Source organism: Chiloscyllium punctatum, chromosome 39 (genome assembly GCF_047496795.1).
Source record: "Chiloscyllium punctatum isolate Juve2018m chromosome 39, sChiPun1.3, whole genome shotgun sequence".
In the NCBI taxonomy this organism is placed as follows: Eukaryota; Metazoa; Chordata; class Chondrichthyes; order Orectolobiformes; family Hemiscylliidae; genus Chiloscyllium; species Chiloscyllium punctatum.
In genome coordinates, this window is record NC_092777.1 from 60,775,974 (window position 1) to 60,797,354 (window position 21,381).

The following is a 21,381-nucleotide window of genomic DNA, read 5'->3' on the forward strand; positions in this document are numbered from 1 at the left end:
AGCTCCTTGATTTACGAACTTAATCCGTTCTGGGACTCGGTTCGCGAACCGAAAAGTTCATGAACTGAATCAATTTTTCCCATTGTTCGATTAGCGTAAGAATGCATGGACATAGCAACGCATGCTGTTCACAGCGCACGCGCCAAAGACAAACTGAATGAGATCATGCAGGGCCCGAGAGCTTTTGCGTTCAATAAGCGCGTAGCAAAACAGAACGATGAAACTACGTGGTCGCACATGGGTTTTTTGTGTTCGTACCTTCGTTTGTACCTTGAATTTCGTACATACATTGAAGCAAAAGTTTACGTACAATCCTGTTTGTAAACCGATTTGTTCGTGAACGGGGTCGTTCGTATGTCGAGGCACTACTGTATTTGGAAAGGCAAGGACTGAATAGGGATAGTCAGCATGGCTTTGGGCGTGGGACATAATGTCTCACAAACTTGATTGAGTTTTTTGAAGAAGTAACAAAGAAGATTGAGGGCAGAGCGGTAGATGTGATCTACATGGACTTCAGTAAGGCGTTTGACAAGGTTCCCCATGGGAAACTGGTCAGCAAGGTTAGATCTCTCTGGATACAGGGAGAGCTAGCCATTTGGATACAGACCTGGCTCAAAGGTAGAAGACAGAGGGTGGTGGTGTAGGGTTGTTTTTCAGACTGGAGGCCTGTGACCAGTGGAGTGCCACAATGATCGGTGCTGGGTCCTCTATTTTTTGTCATTTACATAAATGATTTGGATGTGAGCATAAGAGGTACAGTTAGTAAGTTTGCAGATGACACCAAAATTGGAGGTGTAGTGGACAACGAAGAGGGTTACCTGTCATTACAACAGGATTTGGACCAGATGGGCCAATGGGCTGAGAAGTGGGAGATTGAGTTTAATTCAAATAAATGCGAGGTGCTGCATTTAGGGAAAGCAAATCTTAGAAGGACTTATACACTTAATGGCAAGGTCCTTGGGAATGTTGCTGAACAAAGGGACCTTGGAGGGCAGGTTCATAGCTCCTTGAAAGTGGAATTGCAGGTAGATAGGATTGTGAAGATGTCGTTTGGTATGCTTTCCTTTATTGGTCAGAGTATTGAATACAGAAGTTGGGAGGTCATATTGCGGCTGTACAGGACATTGGTTAGGCCATTGTTGGAATATTGCGTGCAATTCTGGTCTCCTTCCTAACGGAAAGATGTTGTGAAACTTGAAAGGGTTCAGAAAAGATTTACAAGGATGTTGCCAGGGTTGGAGGATTTGAGTTACAGGGAGAGGCTGAACAGGCTGGGGCTGTTTTCCCTGGAGCATCGGAGGCTGAGGGGTGATCTTATAGAGGTTTACAAAATGATGAGGGGCATGGATAGGGTAATAGACAAAGTCTTTTCCCTGGGGTCAGGGAGTCCAGAACTAGAGGGCAGAGGTTTAGGGTGAGAGGGGAGAGATATAAAAGAGACCTAAGGGGCAACTTTTTCACACAGAGGTTGGTACGTGTATGGAATGAGCTGCCAGAGGAAGTGGTGGAGGCTGGTACAATTGCAACATTTGAGGCATTTGGATGGGTATATGAATAGGAAGGGTATGGAGGGATATGGGCTGGGTGCTGGCAGGTGGGACTAGATTGGCTTAGGATATCTGGTCAGCATGGACAGGTTGGACCGAAGGGTCCATGCTGTACACCTCTATGACTCTATGCTCCTCCTGATTTTATTAACCTCTATAAGGTCACCCCTCCAATGCTCTAGGGAAAACAGCCCCAGCCTACTCAACCTCTCCCTATAGCTCAAATCCTCCAACCCTGGCAACGTCCTTGTAAATCTTTTCTGAACCCTTTCAAGTTTCACAACTTCCTTCCAGTGGGAAGGTTACCAGAATTGTACGCAATATTCCAACAGTGGCCGAACCAATGTCCTGTGCAGCTGCAACATGAGCTCCCAACTCCTGTACTCAATACTCTGACCAATAAAGGAAAGCTTATCAAAATCCTCCTTCACTATCCTATCTACCTGTGACTATACTTTCAAGGAACTATGAACCTGCACTCCAAGGTCTCTTTGTTTAGCAACATTCCCTAGGACCTTACCATTAAGTCCTCTTAAGATTTGCTTTCCCAAATTGCAGCACCTCACATTTGTCTGAATTAAACTCCATCTCCCACTCCTCAGCCCATTGGCCCATCTGATCCAGATCCTGTTATAATCTGAGGTAACCCTCTTCGCTTTCCACTACATCTCCAATTTTGGTGTCATCTGCAAACTTACTAACTGTACCTCTTATGTTCGCATGCAAATCATTTATGTAAATGATGAAATGTAGAGGACCCAGCACCAATCCTTGTGGCACACCACTGGTCACAGGCCTCAAGTCTGAAAAACAACCCTCCACACCACCCTCTGTCTTCGACCTTTTGAGCCAGGTCTGTATCCAAATGGTTAGTTCTCGCTGTATTCCGTGAGATCTAACCAGTCTCCCATGGGGAACCACCCCGCCAACCTCCATATACAGCGTATCATCCGCCGTCATTTCTGCCACCTCCAAACGGACCCCAGCACCAGGGATATATTTCCCTCCCCTCCCCTATCAGCGTTCCGAAAAGACCACTCCCTCCGTGACTCCCTCATCAGGTCCACACCCCCCACCAACCCAACCTCCACTCCCGACTCCTTCCCCTGCAACCGCAAGAAATGCAAAACTTGCGCCCACACCTCCCCCCCCCCTTACTTCCCTCCAAGGCCCTAAGGGATACTTCCATATCCACCACAAATTCACCTGCACCTCCACAGACATCATTTACTGCATCCGCTGCACCCGATGTGGCCTCCTCTATACTGGGGAGACAGGCCGCCTACTTGCAGAACGTTTCAGAGAACACCTCTGGGACACCCGGACCAACCAACCCAACCACCCCGTGGCTCAACCCTTCAACTCCCCCTCCCACTCCACCAAGGACATGCAGGTCCTTGGACTCCTCCATCGCCAGACCATAGCAACACGACGGTTGGAGGAAGAACACCTCATCTTCTGCCTAGGAACCCTCCAACCACAAGGGATAAACTCAGATTTCTCCAGTTTCCTCATTTCCCCTCCCCCCGCCACCCCCCCACCTTGTCTCAATCAAATCCCTCGAACTCAGCACTGCCTTCCTAACCTGCAATCCTGACCTCTCCGCCCCCACCACCACTCTGGCCTATCACCCTCACCTTGACCACCTTCCACCTATTGCATTTCCAATGCCCCTCCCCCAAATCCCTCCACCCTACCTTTTATCTTAGCCTGCTGGACACACTTTCCTCATTCCTGAAGAAGGGCTCGTGCCCAAAATGTCAATTCTCCTGCTCCTTGGATGCTGCCTGACCTACTGCGCTTTTCCAGCAACACATTTTCAGCTCTGATCTCCAGCATCTACAGTCCTCACTTTCTCCTCGAAGATTTTAACCTACTGCGAATCCTCTTGCAAGAATGCCTTCCTTGAAGAAGCTCTCTTCCTCCCTCTACTAGGATTTCAGTGAGTCCCCCTCTCACTGCACACCCCAGGTCATCTCCTCTGCCCAGAAGCTCTTCAGCCATGTTCTCAAACAGACTCGCTACCACAGCCACATCTCCTTCCTCAGCACCTACCTACGGAACCGACTGATCCCGCACGGACTCCGGACTACGTTCAGACCAACAAAATTTAGACCCAACCAGGACAACCAATCCGAAGCCTCCAGCAACAGACCTCCCTCCGGATCCTTCACTCCACACTTGCAGCCATGCGCTGCTACCTACATTCTCTGCAATTAGACCTACCCCAACTCAGGACAACACTCTCTCAGACCTGCAAAGGACCTCTACTGTTCTTCGTCCGCAGAAGAATCCATGCACTAAACAAACAGTTCTTCCTAGCCATATCGGAAATTAAAGACATTAAATACCAAAAACTTTCATGTACTTACCCCCACACTCTGGGTTCCTCAACTGTTCCAGAATCTTCCATCGGTCCCCGAAATCAGTGCGGCACCATTAACCACGTGGCCGCTACAGCGCCCGCGGCATCAACCACTGCCACGAACCATGACATCACTTCCGCCCCCACCAACCTCGCAATTGCCGCCCAGACAACCGCCTCCACGATTGCCAGGAAGACCATCGCCGACAGATTCGCGGCCTCTGCGGCTATTGAGAATAACACCGTTTCTGTCGGCGCCACAGCCACTTCCGCCCCCTGGGTTGCCGTCACCGCAGCTACTTCCGCCCCAGTGACATCACTAACCTGTACGACCACCCTGACGCATGCGTCTCCGCCCCCACGCCCATCTCCATCACCATGCCTAACTCCGCCCCCACGCTGGTCTTCGTCCCCGCCCCAACACCCGTCCCCGCCCCAACACCCAACCCCGCCCCCACTCCCAGCTCCAGCCCCACACCAGGTCCTAGCTCCAAACCCTGCCGTATTTTCACCATCCCTCCAGAACTACCCCTCTCTGAGGATGAAAGATCAGTCCTCAGCAGAGGCCTCACCTTCATTCCCCTACGCTCCCGGATTAACGAGTTCAACACGCAGCGTGACATCGAACAATTCTTCCGCCGCCTTCGCCTCCACGCCTACTTCTTCAACCAGGATTCCCGCCCACCGTCTGACGACCCCTTTTCCCACCTTCAATACACCCCATCCACCTGGACACCCCGTGCTGGCCTCTTACCTGCCCTCGGTCTCTTCATAGCCAATTGCCGCCGCGACATTAACCGCCTCAACTTCTCCATCCCTCTCACCCACTCCAACCTCTCCTCCTCGGAACGTGCAGCCCTCCACTCCCTCTGTTCCAAACCCAACCTCACTATCAAACCGGTAGACAAGGGAGGCGCGGTTGTAGTTTGGCGCACTGACCTTTACACCGCTGAGGCTAAATGCTAGTTCGCGGACACCACCTCCTACGGCCCTCTTGACCATGACCCCACCTCCCACCACCAAACCATCATCTCCCAGACCATCCAGAACCTCATCACCTCAGGGGATCTCCCATCCATCGCCTCCAACCTCATAGTCACACAGCCCCACACTGCCTGTTTCTACCTCCTGCCCAAAATCCACAAACCTGACTGCCCTGGCCGACCCATTGTCTCAGCCTGCTCCTGCCCCACCGAACTCATCTCTGCATACCTCAACATGGTCCTGTTCCCCCTTAGTCCAAGAACTCCCCACCTACGTTCGGGACACCACCCACACCCTCCTCCATGATTTTCGCTTCCCTGGCCCCCAACGCCTTATCTTCACCATGGACATCCAGTCTCTGTACACCTCCATCCCCCATCACGAAGGACTCAAAGCCCTCCGCTTCTTCCTTTCCCGCCGACCCAACCAGTACCCTTCCACTGACACCCTCCTTCGACTGACTGAACTGGTCCTCATCCTGAACAACTTCTCTTTCCAATCCTCCCACTTCCTCTAAACCAAAGGAGTAGCCATGGGTACCCGCATGGGCCCCAGCTATGCCTCCCTCTTCATAGGATATGTGGAGCAGTCCATCTTCCGCAGCTACACTGGCACCACCCCCCACCTTTTCCTCTGCTACATCGATGACTGTATGGTTGAGCAGTTCATCCACTTTACCAACACCTTCCACCCCAACCTCAAATTAACCTGGACCGTCTCAGACTCCTCCCTCCCTTTCCTAGACCTTTCCATTTCTATCTCAGGCGACCGAATCAACACGGACATTTACTATAAAATCCTCCAACCCTGGCAACATCCTTGTAAAGCTTTTCTGAACCCTTTCAAGTTTCACAACATCTTTCTGATAGGAAGGAGACCAGAATTGCACGCAATATTCCAACAGTGGCCTAACCAATGTCCTGTACAGACAAAACATGACCTCCCAACTCCTGTACTCAATACTCTGACCAATAAAGGAAAGCATACCGAACGCCTTCTTCACTATCCTATCTACCTGCGACTCCACTTTCAAGGAGCTATGAACCTGCACTCCAAGGTCTCTTTGTTGAGCAACACTCCCTAGGACCTTACTATTAAATGTATAAGTCCTGCTAAGATTTGCTTTCCCAAAATGCACACCTCGCATTTATCTGAATTAAACTTCATCTGCCACTTCTCAGCTCATTGGCCCATCTGGTCGAGGTCCTGTTGTAATCTGAGGTAACCCTCTTTAGTGTCCACTACATCTCCAATTTTGGTGTCATCTGCAAACTTACTAACTGTACCTCTTCTGCTCGCATCCAAATCATTTATGTAAATGACAAAAGGTAGAGGACCCAGCACAAATCCTTGTGGTACTCCACTCGTCACAGACCTCCAGTCTGAAAAACAATCCTCCACCACCACCCTCTGTCTTCTACCTTTTTTGAGCCAGTTCTGTATCCAAATGCTAGTTCTCCCTCTGTTCCATGAGAGTAAAATAACTAATAACCTGACTTTATATTTGAAATATCTTGCTTACTGAATATGCTTGATTTGATTTAAAACATTAGGCAATGACAGTCTTTCATGTTGCAGGATTCACTGGCAGAGCCCTGTTCTAGGGAACATGCCAGTGTTTGGGTGGCATGATGGCTCAGTGGTTGGCACTGCTGCCTCACAGCACCTGGGACCTGGGTTCGATTCCAGCTTCAGGTGACTGTGTCTGTGTGGAGTTTGCACATTCTCCCAGTGTCTGCATGGGTTTCTTCCAGGTGCTCCAGTTTCCTACCACAGTCCAAAAATGTGCAGATTGGGTGAATTGGCCATGCTAAGTTGCCGATAATGTTTAGGGATGTGTAGGTCAGATGCATTTGTAAAGGGAAATGCAGAATAATAGGGAAGGAGAATAGGTCTGGATGGATTACTCTTCGGAGGTTTGTGTGAACTTATTGGGCCAAATGGCCTGTTTCCACACTGTAGGGATTCTATGATTCCTCTACCAGCTAGCCAGGCATGATTTGCTCAGGTCACCCCTCAGCCTCTGACGCTTCAGGGAAAACAGTCCTAGTCTATTCAGCCTTTCCCTGTAGCTCAAATCCTCCAACCCTGTCAATATCTTTGTAAATCTTTTCTGAACCCTTTCAAGTTTCACAAATCCTTCCAATAGGAAGGAGATCAGAATTGGATGTAGTATTCCAAAAATGGCCTGACCAATGTCCTATAAAGTGCAACATAACTCCCAACTCCTGTACTCAATACTCTGACAAATAAAGGAAAGCATACCAAACACAGTCTTCACTAAATTCATGAGGGGCATGGATAAGCTAAATAGATAAAGTCTTTTCCCTGGGGCAGAGGAGTCCAGAACTAGAGAGCAAAGGTTTAGGGTGAGAGGGGAAGATATAAAAGGGACCTAAGGGACAATCTTTTCACATAGTGTGTATGGAATGAGCTGCCAGAGGATGTAGTGGAGGCTGGTACAATTGCAACATTTAAAAATGGATCTGGATGGGTAAATGAATAAGAACGGTTTAGAGGGATCTGGGTCAAGTGCTGGCAAATAGGACTAGATTAGGTTGGGATAACTGGTCGGCACGGACAAGTTGGACTGAAGCATCTGTTTCCGTGCTATATATCTCTGATTGTGACTCTTTTAACAATTGTAACTTCTCTTCGCAAGATATTGAAGATGCAAATCTTAACGTCTTAAAATTCAATCAGAGTTTATTTGCGGTTAAAAGATGCCCTCCTCTTATGAGGCACTGAATTCTTTTCAAATGAATAAGTTTCAAACAGTGCATGTGTTCATTTCACTTGTCTGTTAGATGTGACACATCGGCATAGTACTGTTATTAAAACTGACCATTGGATGTTTTTCAAAAGTCGATCTATTTCTTTTTATCATCTTTTGTTTTGTAAATAGAAGTAGAAGCCATCAGTGTGTTTAACTCTTGACTGGGAATGCATCAAATGTGAACAATAAAAATTTCCTGAATAACTTGAAAGGTACTTGTTCCATCTCTGGATAATGATTCAGTGATAAAAGCAATGTCCACTGCCTTACTGAATCAGATAAATTAGAATTACCAATTTAAATCTCCAGCAGATAGGAAAGCATTAAAGACAAAAGAAATAGGCAACTTTATGACTGTGCAAACACCACATCTTTTTCTTTCCTGTATTTTTGAGTGTGGACCAGCCACCTGTGCCTTTTGTAATTAAGTGAAATATCTGGAGAAGGAGAAACAAACAGCAGTATGACCTGGCAAGCTAAAAAAGAAACATCTCAGTGGAACCTGTGATTAGAAACCATTGCACAGTCTCTCCAATTTTACTGGAGGAAGTTTAGAAGGGGTTAGCTTTAACCTGTGGAGTTATATATTGACTATTCATAATTGTTTCTCTGTATTTTAGAATCTATTTATTTGTAATAAATAGACATTCTTGTTAAGTACAGAAATCTGGTCTGTGCTTTGTCAACCTATGTCTAAAAGATAAATTAGAGAATTCTGCAAATTTTAAAATTTTTTTAACTTTTGTGACAGCCTCCAGGAATAGCAGTGCTTGCTTTTCAATGCACTACCAAATGAGGGATAGCGCAGGTGAAATTTAATGAATAGTGAAGAATGATAAGTGAGAATATAGACTGAATTGCCTAATTTTAAAGAAAATGTAGGAGCAGAGAGACCTGAAAATGAATATATGTGGACATTGGGTTGGCAGGGTAAGTGGAGAACAGTGGTAAAAAAGACTTAACTGTTTACTTAATTAAGAGACGCATAATGCAAACATGAGCAAGTTATTCACAAAAAAGATGAGCGGTTTGTTAGAAATGTCTAAAGTCTTAATGAATTTTGTATGTTCCCAATTTATGCTTTACAATTTCTGCCGAATAGCATTGTAATTCCACCTTCCTAAATTAGATACTTTCTCAGAGTCTGCTTCAATCCCTCTCCATGACTATACTAAAGGTCAGGGAGTTGTGATCACTATCACTGAAATGCTCTCCCACTGAGAGATCTGACACCTGACCTGGTTCGTTGCCAAGCACCAAATCCAATATGGTCTCCCCTCTAGTCAGCCTATGTAAACATTGATCAGGAATCCTTCCTGGGCACACCTGACAAAATCTGCTCCATTCAAATGACTTGCACTAAGGAGGTTCCAATCAGTTTTGGGGAAGTTGAAGTCACCCATGACAACAATCCTGTTACTTCTGCACCTTTCCAAAATCTGCTTCCCGATCTGCTCCTCTGTGTCTCTGTCGCTATTGGGGGTTGTATAGAAAACTCCCAATAAAGTGACTGTTTCTTTCCTATTTCTGACTTCCACCCATTCTGACTTAGCAGACAAAACCTCTTTGATGATCTCCCTTTTCTGCAGCTGAGATACTATACCTGATTAGCCATGCCACTCCTCCACCTCTTTTACCTCCCTCCCCATTCATTTTGAAACATCAAAACCCCAGAACATCCAACAGCCATTCCTGCCCCTGTGATATCAGAGTCTCCGTAATGGCCACAACATCATGGCTCCAAGTACAGATCCATACTGTAAGTTTCTTATTCCTGACACTACTTGCATTGAAATAGAAATACTTCAACCCATCACACTGACTGCAACTTTGTCCTGTCAACTGTCTATCCTTCCTCTCAGACACTCTGCATGCTGTATCTGCCTGTTCAACAGCTACCCCATCCTCTTATCCATAGCTCCGGCTCCCATCCCCCTGCCAAACTAGTTTAAACCCTCCCAAAGAGCTCCAGAAAATCTCCCGCCCAGGATATTGGTACCCCTCCAGTTCAGGTGCAACCCGTCCTCCATCTGTAGGTCCCACCTTCCACAGAAGTTATCCCAATGATCTTTGTATCTGAAGCTCTCCCTCCTACACCAGCTCTGCAGCCACATGTTCAGCTACACTCGCGCTCTGTTCCTAGCTTCACTAGCCCATAGTACCAATAGCAATCCTGAGAGTACTCAGCTCGACCTGCTTTTTAGCTTCCAACCTAACTCCCTATGTTCACTTTTTCAGGTCCTTATCCCTTTCCAAGTATGTCATTGGTACCGAAGTGTACCACGACTTCTGGCTGCTTACCTCCCCCTGTAATCTTGATCTGAGACATCCCTGATCCTGGCACCAGGAAGCAGCATGCCATCTGGGAGTCTCGTTTGCGACTGCAGAATCTCTTGCCTGTTCCTCTAACCATTGAATCTCTTTTCGCTATCGCTCACATATTCTCCCTCCTTCCCTTGTTGTTGTGATCAGGAATTCCATACTTGAACGGATTGTGGAAATGGATTGAAGTGTAGTTTTTAAAAAAGTAATGAGATGACTGATAACGGGGGATAAATGTTCAGGCCTGCGGGGGAAAGGACAAGAGAATAGTTCATTCAACAAGCCAACGTGGGCACAACGGGCCACATGATTTCTTTCTGTGCTGTATTATTCTATGATTTTATGATGTATGCATTAGCTGATTTCAGTCTTGAGTAGGTATGATTAGTGAAGATACCAATGGGTTAAGAAAATAAAAATCAATCCGGGTTCTTGCTCTTATTTATTGTCTAATGGTTCTTGCTGCAAGGCATAGATGTGTAATAAGATTGACTGCAACAAGAACAAGCTGCCAAAGGATGTGGTGAAGGCTGGTACAATTACAATATTTGAAAGGCATCCCGATGTGTACATGATTAGGAAGCGTTTCGAGGGATATGGGCCAAAAGCTGGCAAGTGAGACAAGGTCAAAGTTGAATATCTGGTCAACGAGGATAAGTTGGATTGAAGGACTTACTTTCAATGTTGTATGCCTAGATGACTAAGTGTAATCAATCTAGGAGATAGTCAATCAGCTAATGAAGATTGACGAGTCAGGCGAGATATTGCAGGAATGTATTCTAGGAAGGTGCTACATTTTGAGAAAGAAAACTGTTAAAATTGGATTTTCATTACGCTTAAATCGAGCAGGTCAAGCATCAACATAATTTGCATTTCCTTAAAGTTAGAGATTTAAGAGGTGATCGAGCTGAAGTTCTTCAACTGTCAAAGGGATGTAATAGGTTACATAGAGAAAAATATTTTCTCCAGTAAGGAAACCCAGGAGAAAAATCTTAAAATTACAGCTAGGCTGCTTAGAAATTAAATCAAAGAGTAATTTTTGACACAAATGGTGGTGTGAATCTGAAACTATCACCCTCAAGAAATTATTGATCCTTCCTAAATTGGCATTTTGAAGGCTGCGACAGGTAGAATTTTAATATTAAAAAAAAACTGCTGAAAACAGGTAAGGCAAAAAGTCACCCTGGCCTGAAGCGATAACACTGTTTCTGTACACTGGTGGTGCCTCACTTGCTGAGTTTTCCAGTTTTTATTTTTGTTTTTCTTTGGGATTTCCAGCATTCACAGGATTATGTTTTTTTCTGATAGGTTTTGGTTAGGCAAGGGTGTTGAGGAACATGGAACAAAAGCAGTTAAATTGACTTAAAGTACAAACTGGTTGAATGGCAGAGCAGTTTCTGTTCCTGTTCTCTCATCAGATATTCAGTAAAAATATTCCTACTGTTGGGACTACACTTTTCTGACTGTGTGAAAACAGGCAACTCACGCTTGCTGATTGCCCACAAGTGCCTTCCTCTTTATGAAAGCAAAACAAACGGTGATAGCGGAAGAAGCCTCTGAAATATTAATCTTTTTATTTACAACAGTTTGCTATAACACATAATTAAAATAGTTTTTTAAAAATATATTCATTTTACAGGATGTGAGCATTGCTGGCTAGCCAGCATTTATGGTCTGTTTATAGTTACTCTTGAGAAAGTGGTGGTGAGCTGCTGCCTTGAATCATAGCAATCCACCTGCTGTGGGTTGATCCACAATGCCATTAGGGAGAAATTCCAGGATTTTGATCCAGTGACGGTGAAAGAATGCCAGTATATTTCCAAGTCAGAATGGCTAGTGACTTGGAGGTGAATTTGAAGGTGGTGATGTTCCCTTGTCCTTCTAGATGGAAGTGGTTGTGGGTTTGGAAGGTGCTATTTGAGGATCTTTGGTGAATTTCTGCAGTGAATCTTGGTAAGTAGTGCACTGCTGCTACTCAGCGTTGGTGGTGGAGTCAGTGGATGCAGCGCTAATCAAGCGGACTGCTTTGTCCTGGATTAAGTCAAGCTTCTTGAGAGTTGTTGGGGCTGCACTCGTCCAGGCAGTAAGGAGTATTTTGTCACACTCCTGACTTGGGCCTTTTTGATGGTGGACAGGCTTTCGGGAGTCGGGACGTGAGTTACTCGCCACAGCATTACTTGCCTCTGACCTGTTTTTGTAGCCACTGCTATGTGGGAGTGCAGTTGAGTTTCTGATCAGTGATAACTCCCAGGATGTTGATAGTGGTGGATTCAATGATAGTAACACCATTGAATGTCAGGGGGCATTGGTTAGATTTTATCTTATTCATGATGCTCATAGCCTAGCAATTGTGTGGCACGAATATTACTTGCCAGTTGACAGCCCAGGTCTGGATATTGTCCAGATCTTGGTGCATTTGGACATCGACTGCTTCACTGTCTGAGGAGTCGCTGTGCAATCATTGGTAAACATCCCCACTTCAGACTTTATGATGGAGGGAAGATCATTGATGAAGTAGCTGAAGTTGGTTGGGTTTGGACACTACCCTGATGAACTCCTGCAAAATGTTCTGCAGCGGAGATGACTGACCTCCAAAAACCACAATTGTCTTTTTTTGGTGTTAGGTATGACTCTAACCACTGGAGAGTTTGCCCCCAATACCCATTGACTGTAGGTTTGCTAGGGCTCCTTGATGTCACACTTAATCAAATACAGCCTAGATGTCAAGGACTGTCACTCTCACCTCACCTCTGGAATTCAGATAAATGTGTTTGAACCAAGGCTGTAATGAGGTCAGGAGCTGACTGACCCTGACGAAACCCAAACTGGGCGTCAGTGAGCAGGTTATTGCTGAGCAGGTGCTGCTTAATAATAGCATTGTTGATGACACTTTCCACCACTTTACTGATGATAGAGAGTAGACTGATGAGGCAGTAATTGGCTGGGTTAGATTTATCCCGCTTTTTACATGCAGGACATACCTGGGCAATTTTCCACATTGTCAGGTAGATGCCAGTGTTGTCACTGTACTGGAGCAGATTGGTGAATGGAGCAGCAAGTTCTGGAGCACAAGTCTTCAGTACTACTACCGGAATGTTGTCTGGGCCCATAGCCTTTACAGTATCCAGTGCCTCCATCCATTTCTTGATATCATGTGAAGTGAATTGAATTGGCTGAAGACTGATATCTGTAGTGTTGGGACCACTGGAGGAGGCATATCATATTAGGAGATATCAAGATAAATAACTGAAAGCTTAGTCAACTGCTTGATTTTGAAAAGGATTTCAAAGTGGAAGAAGGTGGTGTTGAGGTAGAGGGCTTCAGGCTTCCAGAGCATGGGCCAAGACAGATAAAGAAATAGCTTCAACTCTCTTTGCTCAGATTGATCTCCCCAAGTATCAAATGCTTAGAGTTGGATGAATGGAGAGTTTGAGACTTGGGGTGTTGTTACAAGGATAGAAATGTTATGCCTGATTGTGGTACCATGTGGAATTCAAGCCTTGCTATTCCTAGAGTCATCTAAACATTTGTATCCAATTACACAAAATCTTCAATTTATCTTTCTGATCAACTCCTGTTAATAGAAAGCACAAAACCGGTTTCTGCACTAGAAGAAAATGAGGACTGCAGATGCTGGAGATCAGAGTTGAGAGTGTGGTGCTGGAAAAGCACAGCAGGTCAGGCAACATGCGGGGAGCAGAAGAATCGACGTTTTGGGCATAGCCTCTTCATCAGGAATGAGCCTCATGGGCTGGGGGTTGAGAGATAAATGGGAAGGGGATGTGGCTGGGGGGAAAGGTAGCTGAGAATGCAGTAGATAGATGAAGGTGGGGGAGGTGATAGGTCTGAAAGGAGAGTGGAGCTGATGGATGGGAAAGGCAATGAATAGGTCAAGAGGGCGATGCCGAGTTGGAGGCTTGGAATTGGGATAAGGTGAGGGGAGGGGAAATGAAAAAACTGGTGAAATGCACATTGATCCCGTGTGGTTTCACAGATTCAAAGTGGAAGATGATGTGTTCTTCCTACAAACTTTAGGTGGTTAGGGTTTGATAATGGAGGAGGCCGAGAACCTGCCTGTGGAGTGGGACTGGGAGGGGTAGTTGAAGCAACCACGGGGTGGTGAGGTAGGTTGGTGTGGGTGTCCCAGGGATTGGATTAAATTACCTACAGTATGGAAACAGGCCCTTCGGCCCAACAAGTCCACACCGACCCTCCGAAGAGTAACACGCCCTGACCCTATATTTACCCCTGCCTAATGCACCTAACACGATGGACAACTTAGCATGGCCAATTCACCTGATGTGCACATGTTCTCTGAAATGATCCACAAGTTGGCATCCTTCCTCCAGATGTAGAGGAGACCACATCAAGTGCAACGGATGCATTAGATGACATTGGTGGAGGTACAAGTAAATTTCTGTCAGATGTAAAAGGATCCTTTGGGGCCTTAGACGGAGGTGAGGGGGAAGGTGTGGGCACAGGTTTTGCACTTCCTACGGTGGCAGGGGAAGGTGCCGGTAGTAGGATGTGGACTGTTGGAGGGGTGTGGACCTGACAAGGGAGTCACGGAGGGAATGGTCTCTCCGGAACACTGATAGGGGTGGGGAGGGAAATGTATCCCTAGTGTTGGGGTCTGTTTGTAGGTGGTGGAAGTGGCAGAGGATGATGCGATGTATATGGAGGTTAGTGGGGTGGAGTGTGAGGGCCTGGGGGGAGGTCCTGTCCTTGTTGCGATGGGAGGGATGGGGTTCAAGAGCGGAGTTGCGGGAAGTGGAGGAGATGCTCTGGAAGGCATCGTCAACCACATGGGAGGGGAAATTGTGGCCTTTGAAAAAGGAGGCTATCTGGGATTTTCTGCGGTGGAATTTGTCATCCTTGGAACAGCTGTGGCAGAGGTGGAGGAATTGGAAATAAGGGATGGAGTTTTTACAGGAGGCAGGGTGGGAGGTGGTGTAGTCCAGGTAGCTGTGGTAGTCCAGGTAGCTGTGGGAGTCCGTGGGTTTGTAGTGGATGTCTGTGGTTCGTCAGTCGCCAGATATGGAGACAGAGGGGTCCAGGAAAGGGAGGGAAGTGTCCGAGACGGTTCAAGTGAATTTGAGGTTGGGGTGAAAGGTGTTAGTGAAGTTGATGAACTGTTCAACCTCCTCATGGGAGCACGAGAGAGTGCTGATACAGTCATTGATTTGGTGGAGGAACAGGTTGGGGGTGGGGGTTGTTGTGCCGGTGTAACTACGGAAGATGGACTGTTCCATGTGCCTGACAAAGAGGCAGGCATAGCTGTGGCCCATGCGGGTGCCCATAGCTACCCCTTTTGATTTGGAGGAAGTGGGAGGATTGGAAGGAGAAGTTAAGGATGACGACCAGTTCAGCCAGGCGGATGAGGGTGTTGGTGGGGGGTACTGATTGGGATGGTGTGAGAGGAAGAAACAGAATTCTTGGAGGCCTTCATCGTGGTGGATAGATGTGTGCAGGGACTGGATGTCCATGTTGAAGATAAGGCGTAGGGGGCCGGGGAAATGAAAGTCTTGGAGGAGGTGAAGGGCATAGGTGGTGTCCCAAACGTCGTTGGGAAGTTCCTGGACTAAGGGGAAGCCTTAGTTGAGGAACTGTGCAACGCGCAGCCCTTCACTCCCTCCACTCCCACCTCAACATCACTATCAAACCAGCAGGCAAGGGGCGGAGGGAAGTCACTGTGGTAGTTTGGTGCACTAACCTCTACACCACTAAAACCAGATGCCAACTTGCAGAAACCATCTCCTCCTGCCCCCTCGACCATGACTTGCCCTTCCATCACCAAACCATTATATCCCGGACCATCCACAATCTTATGACCTCGGGATCTCCCATCCACAGTCTCCAACCTCATCGTCTGCAAATCCTGCATTGCCCGATTCTACCTCTTCGCGAAGATTCAGAAACATGACTTTCCCGGCTGACCCATTTTTCTCAGCTGGCTCCTGTTCCACTGAACTCATCTCTGCATACCTTGACACTGTTCTGTCCCTTTCGTCCAGGAATTATAGAAAACCCCATTTGTTGCACTTTGTTATTGAAGTGCAATTTGATGGCTCACACGATATTCTAAACTTGCAGGATGAAATGTATGTATGGTGCTTTTTTCTCTCGGTTTAATGCTTATTGAAAGTATTTGCAGTATTTGAATACAAGTAGAAATGAAATTTGAATTAATTATAGAAAAAAACATTGCAAAATGAAGTAAATATTTCATAAAGAAAATCAATCCAAAATAATAATCTCTATGTTTGTATCTGTCTTGGTCACTGTGGCTGTCACTTTTCCTCACTCCCACACAGATCTCTTTGCATATTCTGTAGGATGTTGTCAGCAAGCATGTTTCCCCATTTTCAGCAGGAAACCCTTCCTTGGTTTGTCAGTACATTCTACCGTGCCTCCTTGTGATCTAGATGGTCAGAACATTAGCCTTCACTAAAATACTACATTCACTGAAATCTGGATTCAACACATATTCCATGTTGAATAAACTCAGTCATTACTATTTCTGCTGTCAGGCTACTCTGCAAAATAATTTACCTTATTTACCAGTATTTAAAACTCAAATATTTGTTGGGATAAATAGGTTCAACTAATTTTAATTCTTTAATACTCTACTGTTTTTGAGAATTTGTAGTAATTTTTGACTTCTGTTGAACAAACATGCAACAGCAATTTCTATTTGTGTTTTCATTTACTAAGATGTCCCAAGGCATTTCACAGAAGCATTGCTAAATGAACAATGATACTGAGGAAAATGTTAGGTGAGCTGACTAAACGCTAAGTCAAAGAGACATATTTTAAGATGGGAAGCAAGGCAAAGTGACAGAAATAGTGGAAGGGTCTACAAGAGCTTTATATCTAAGATACGTGAAGGCAGTCACCAGTAGGTTAGTGCTTAAAAGCTCAGATGTTGAAGAGGTCAGAATTCAAAGAACATGAATATGCTGAGGGTTTGGAAGGCTGGAGAAGATTAGAGTCAGGGCTAGAGGTAAGGTCATGGAGGAATTTGAAACTAAGGAAGAGAATTTAAAAATCCATGTTCCTCGTAAGATGTGGATTTTGGCGAGAAAATTTGGAAAGGAAAGGGAATTTCCTCTTTGGAGAGGAAAGGGGAGTTGGAAACAGAATGATAGCTTGCAAGAATAGCAAGGTCCAGATTTTATGGAGAGTGGTGATGATGACAGATTTACTGACAGAAGGACAACACCCAAAGTGAGAGAATTATTAACAATATTAATTTACATGGGGATCAAAAGGGAAAGTTGTGTAATGAGCAGTTCAGTGGGAACAGAGGTGAGGGAACAGGAGGTGGATCTGTATGTAGATTAATTTCCTACTGTTATGCCTTTTCAACAGAGAATTGAAATATGTATATCTTCAGTTAATTTCACACTTGCCTTTGTCTTCAGGGAATAAATGACTGCTAATTTGATATGAACTCATTTATTTCTAACAGTTTAATAACTTATTTTGGTGAGCTCATGTCTTTAATTTTAATAAAATGGCTCAGCGAGAGATTTCTACCTTTGTGTATTACTCAGCTGTGAGCCAACAAAGAGGGCAAATAGGTAACCTTTTCACCCTTAACTGCTGATGCTGCTGTTACCTGTTGTTAAATGTGGTGTGGTGGTGCTCAGTGGGACTGTGCTTTCCTCTGTTTGGGGAAGCAATTATTCTTCACTCACTGTCAACTTCTCAATGACAAAGTTGAGATTCAAAACTTTAGGAATTTTTGCTGGAGAATATATTAGATGATCTGTTCTTGTATTATTTATAACTGCAAAATTCAATGAAGAAGATATGTTTTGTTTATTCAAATAATATGCATGTTAATTCCCTTTAAATGTATAGGATTCAATTATTTTCTGACAAACTGACTTCTGAATCAAAATCAAATAAAAATGTTGTAACAAATAATGGTGAGAAAATGGAATCCTGAGGATTGCACTAGCATGTTTTGGGTTATGGCATGAGCATATGACAATATATTTTAGGTATCCAGTCTGGTGAATGAAAGGGTACAAGACAATAAGTTTTGACACACTATCTTCGTAAATTCCAGATTGACTGTTGAAACACAAAATGGTGAAAACAAGGTATTTTCCTAAATGGATTAGTGGAAAACTCAATTGGATGAGACAGCGATTGCAACTCTGTCAGGTTTACTTTAGTGATGGAAAGGGATAGGTGTACTCCACCGAGCAAGAGTTACAGCTGGGGGAAGGGAAATTACGAAAGATTCAGGAAGCGTAGAATGGGGAAGGAAACTGCAGGGGATGAGCACATTAAAAATGTGGAGCTTATTCAAGGAAAAGCTCCTGTATGTCCTAGATAAGTATGTACCTGTCAGGCAGGGAGGAAGATATAGAACGTGTGAGCCGTGGTTTACTAAGGAAGTGGAATCCCTGGTCAAGAAGAAGAAGGCGGCTTATATTAGGACAAAATGTGAAAACTCAGGGCGCTTGAGGGTTACAAGGAAGTCAGGAAAGACCTAAAAAGAGAGTTCAGAAGAGCCAGGAGGGGACATGAGAAGTTGTTGGCGGATAGGATCAGGGTTAACCCTAAGGCTTTCCATAGGTATGTCGGGAATAAAAGAATGACGAGAGTTAAATTAGGGCCAATCAAGGATAACAGTGGGAAGTTGTGTGTGGAATCAGAGGAGATAGGAGAAGCACTAAATAAATATTTTTTGACAGTGTTCACTATAGAAAATGAAAATGTTGGCGAGGAAGATATGGAGATACTTGCATCTAGACTAGAAGAGATTGAAGTTCACAAGGAAGAGGTATTAGAAATACTGCAGAGTGTGAAAATAGAAAAGTCCCCTGGGCCGGATGGGATCTATCCTAGGATCCTCTGGGAAGCAAGGGAAGAGATTGCTGAGCCTTTGGCATTGATCTTCAAATCATCATTGTCTACAGGAATAGTGCCTGAGGACCGGAGGACAGCAAATGTAGTTCCTTTGTTCAAAAAGAGTAGTAGAGACAGCCCTGGTAATTAGAGACCAGTGAGTCTCACTTCAGTTGTTGGTAAAGTGTAGGAAAAGGTTTATATGAAATAGGATTTATAACCATCTAGAAAAGAATAATCTGATCAGGGACAGTCAGCACGGTTTTGTGAAGGGTAGGTCGTGCCTAATGAATCTTACTGAGTTTTTTGATAAAGTGACCAAACACGTAGATGAGAGTAAACCAGTTGATGTGGTGTATATGGATTTCAGCAAGGCGTTCGATAAGGTTCCCCACAGTAGGCTATTATACAAAATGCGGAGGAATGGGATTGTGGGAGACATAGCAGTTTGGATCAGTAATTGGCTTGCTGAAAGAAAACAGAGGGTTGTAGTTGATGGAACATGTTCATCTTGGTGTCCAGTTACTAGCAGCGTACCGCAAGGGTCGGTATTGGGTCCACTGCTGTTTGTCATTTTTATAAATGACCTGGATGAGGGCTTAGCCGGGTGGGTTAGTAAATTTGCGGATGACATTAAGGTCGGTGGAGGTGTGGATAGTGACGAAGGATGTTGTAGGTTGCAGAGAGACGTAGGATGCAGAGCTGGGCTGAGAGGTGGCAAATGGAGTTCAATGTGGACAAGTGTGAGGTGATACACTTTGGAGAGAGTAATTGGAATGCAAAGTACTGGGCTAATGGTAAGATTCTTGGGAGTACAGATGAGCAGAGAGATCCTTGTGTCCATGTACACAGATCCCTGAAAGTTGCCACCCAGATTGACAGGGTTGTTAAGAAAGCAGACAATGTTTTGGCCTTTATTAATAGAAGGATTGAGTTCTGGAACCAGGAGGTTATGCTGCAGCTGTACAAAGCTCTGGTACGGCCACACTTGGGAGTATTTTGTATAGTTCTGGTCACTGCATTATAAGGAGGATGTGGAAGCTTTGGAAAGGGTGCAGAGGAGATTTACTAGGATGTTGCCTGGTATGGAAGGAATGTCTTACGAGGAAACGCTGAAGGCCTTGAGGCTGTTCTCGTTAGAGAGAAGGAAGTTGGGAGGTGACTTAATAGAGACATACAAGATCATCAGAGGGTTAGATAGGGTGGACAGGGAGAGCCTTTTTCCAAGTATGTGGACAGCAAACACGAGGGGACACGACTTTAAAGTGCGGGGAGATAGGTATAAGACATATGTCAGAGGTAGTTTCTTTACTCCGAGAGTAGTAAGGGTATGGAATGCTTTGCCTGCAACGGTGGTAGATTTGCCAAGTTTAAGCGCATTTAAGTCATCATTGGACAGGCATATGGACGTATATGGAATAGTGTAGGTTGGATGGGCTTCAGATTAGTATGATAGGGCGGCACAACATCGAGAGCTGAAGGGCCTGTACTGTTCACATTGACTAGGAGAAAGTGAGGACTGCAGATGCTGGAGGTCAGAGTTGCGTGTGCGGTGCTGGAAAAGCACAGCAGGTCAGGCAGCATCTGAGGAGCAGGAGAATTTATGTTTCAGGCATAAGCCCTTCATCAGGAATGTTCACATTGACTGTCTGATTATAGAACTGCTGTGTCTGTGCCTGGGCTGGTTGGAAGAATTGGTGATTGGCATCAGTCACGTAAAATAAAGGAGAAATGTATTTACAAGCAAATTCTGCCATGAAATATTGTAACTGTGAAACCTGCGTTTAGAATTGTGTAATTTCTTTTTAACAGCAGCTCAAAAATACTCTTATCATGACCATCATTTGACTTGCAAGACGTATTTTAGTTATTAAATATATTGCTGAAGCATTCATACATTGTGACAGTATGTCGGTGTTCCCCCTGTAAAAGATGGTTATCATTGCCCCTATGTTTCTGAGCTGTGCAATTTACATTCTTTTAATACTGATTGTTACTGTTTTGTGGTTTTGTTACAGGCGAAGACACACATACAATGGCAAGGTAACATGGCATTTTTGTTAATCAACTCTTATACGTAGATCAGATGTAGGAAATATTGCCATTAACTTAGAGTAAGGTAAATGAGTGCAGGTGTTTCATTTTTGATGTTGTGTTCTTTAATTATGAGATTTGTAATTTGTTAGGATTTTCTCTTTGTTTTGCCAGTCCATCCACAATAGAAACATATACATGATTCATGGTAATTTTCACGAAGGTGTAGGTCATGGCCGTGGACCTTTAAATGATGACAGTTAAATTATTTGGCTGACTTATCAAGCATCTGGATAATGGATCTCTTCTTCAAGTTGTACATCAAACGAAGATTTTATTTTACCACATCAAGAAAGGTTTACATACCAAACATCTCTTAGGATACAAAAACAGGAATTGCTGGAAAAGCTCAGCCGATCTGGCAGTACCTGTGGAGAAAAATCAGAGTTAATGTTTCGGATCTCCATCAGAAGTGTCTGTGTGGAGTT

The 21,381-nt window shown here is 44.8% G+C and overlaps 1 protein-coding gene across 8 annotated transcripts in view; it reads left to right on the forward strand.

Moving 5' to 3' along the window:
- The window catches only part of cep112 (centrosomal protein 112), a 577,437-nt gene that overhangs the window by 37,718 nt on the left and 518,338 nt on the right, over window positions 1-21,381 (forward strand). For all 8 annotated transcript variants that reach the window (XR_011954852.1, XR_011954853.1, XM_072558882.1 and 5 more), the window contains exon 5: window positions 20,878-20,902. Coding sequence is in view for 6 of the 8 variants with exons in the window: in XM_072558882.1 (XP_072414983.1) it covers window positions 20,878-20,902 (25 nt within the window). In the remaining 2 variants the exon portion in view is untranslated. The remainder of the gene's footprint in view (window positions 1-20,877; window positions 20,903-21,381) is intronic.